At 38.4% G+C, this 1537-nt stretch overlaps 1 protein-coding gene across 1 annotated transcript; it reads right to left on the bottom strand.

The window, feature by feature from the left end:
- Window positions 1–26: 26 nt before the first annotated feature.
- Window positions 27–1491, bottom strand: LOC102215843 (neoverrucotoxin subunit alpha-like). Its single transcript, XM_005734863.1, has 2 exons — window positions 1435–1491; window positions 27–1349 (listed from the first exon to the last, which is right to left on the bottom strand). Exons 1-2 carry the CDS (start codon window positions 1445–1447, stop codon window positions 820–822), a joined length of 543 nt encoding a protein of 180 aa, XP_005734920.1. The 5' UTR covers window positions 1448–1491; the 3' UTR covers window positions 27–819.
- Between the last annotated feature and the right edge of the window lie 46 nt (window positions 1492–1537).

The raw sequence follows: 1537 nt of genomic DNA, 5'->3' as shown, positions 1-1537 counted from the left end.
AAAATCAGCCTTAAAATGAAATACTAAAAAGGCATGCTACATTGTTTATTATGTGTTTTGTATCATTCAAGTCTTTCACAAAACTGCAAATATGGAGGATTTTAGTCACAAGAAAAAGCAGAATAATAGGAATTCTCTCCTAAACTCTCAGGGAGTTGAGCTGTTATTACATTTTACACCTTGATATAAAAACTAACGAGGTAAGAGTCATCAAAAAGTGCCAAATATCAGATTTTACATTTTAACAAGCATCTTGGGAAAGACTTAAAAATACCCACTGTTTAACTCACACAGCAGAAACCTCAGAAATATTCATATATTTGTGTCGAGCTATTTGGATTTCCCTTGCGACCAATTCCGTCCAAGCCACTTTAAAACTTTTCCCACTACTTGGACACTGAAGTAGCTGAATTGCTCATGTTATGTTTATTATCAAATATGTCTTAATGTCTTAAAAGTATTAATTTATTTACTTGAAAGGGGGAAAAGGTAAAAAAAACCCATTTGATCAATCAGTGTTTTGATGCAGTTTTACTACTATTTAAAAGAAAAAAGATAGTTATAATAAGAGGAAAGGTAATTGTTTACTGTTTGATTCTTGATTTTTAACTGAGAAAGAAGTACTCAGAGATTATTTTTATCGCTTTGTCAATCAGTGCACTAATATTGGAAACTGCACTATTGTCTCTAACTCTGAATTTTAAATGTGCAGCTTGTCCTGAAGATAACACTTTATTAATGTGCGCAAAATTGATTGATTGATTGATCACACTTTATTCATCCCGAGGGAAATTGGGTTAAGGCTGCCAGCTGTGCCAGCTAGATGTTGCTTATTTTCAGTGTTGCACCAAGATCCACAGAAAACCCGGGATAGAGGGGCTCGGTGAAGGTTGTCTGGATTTGGTGCAGCAGTGTCAAACTTTCAACTCCAGATACGCTGTAAAAAGCCAGCGTTCCCTCTTCATAATTAAGGTGTACCCCTACTTTGCGGGAGACAGCCGGAGGAATTTGACCTTTGTGAAGATTATTGTGCCAGAACGTGCAACCAGAAGGAGAGCAGATTAATTTCCAGGACAGAGCATTGTGGCCAAAACAGCAATCTTTCCCTGAACCCTTTCTTCCTATCCCTCTGTACGACACAGCCACCTCAACTATGCCACCATCCCACTCCACCTCCCAGTAGTGGTTTCCTCTGAGGCCCTTTTTACACAAAGCCTGGTAAAAGTATGTGAATCTGTCAGGGTGATCTGGATGAGCCTGGTCCTTGTCACACCATGATATCTCTTTCTTTGTATCAGAGAGGTAAAGACAAGCTGCTACAGTGTCAGGATCCACCTCGATTTTGGAGTCTGCAGGGAAAATGAAAAACTCATTGATTACGAAGGACTCGCTTAAGCTCTCAAATATGTCTGTAGTCATTAACATCATGCTTACTCTTATATTTCATCACAAGTTCTGTCCTTGTCCGTCCCTCCTGCGGCCTTGTCCTTCTTGACACTTGTAAGGAAAAACACAAAAAGCATAGTTTTTAAGTAAA

The sequence above is a fragment of the Pundamilia nyererei genome, unplaced genomic scaffold (genome assembly GCF_000239375.1).
Source record: "Pundamilia nyererei isolate P.nyererei 1_Seehausen unplaced genomic scaffold, PunNye1.0 scaffold00060, whole genome shotgun sequence".
NCBI lineage: Eukaryota > Metazoa > Chordata > Actinopteri > Cichliformes > Cichlidae > Pundamilia > Pundamilia nyererei.
This window is presented reverse-complemented; position numbering and strand designations above follow the sequence as displayed.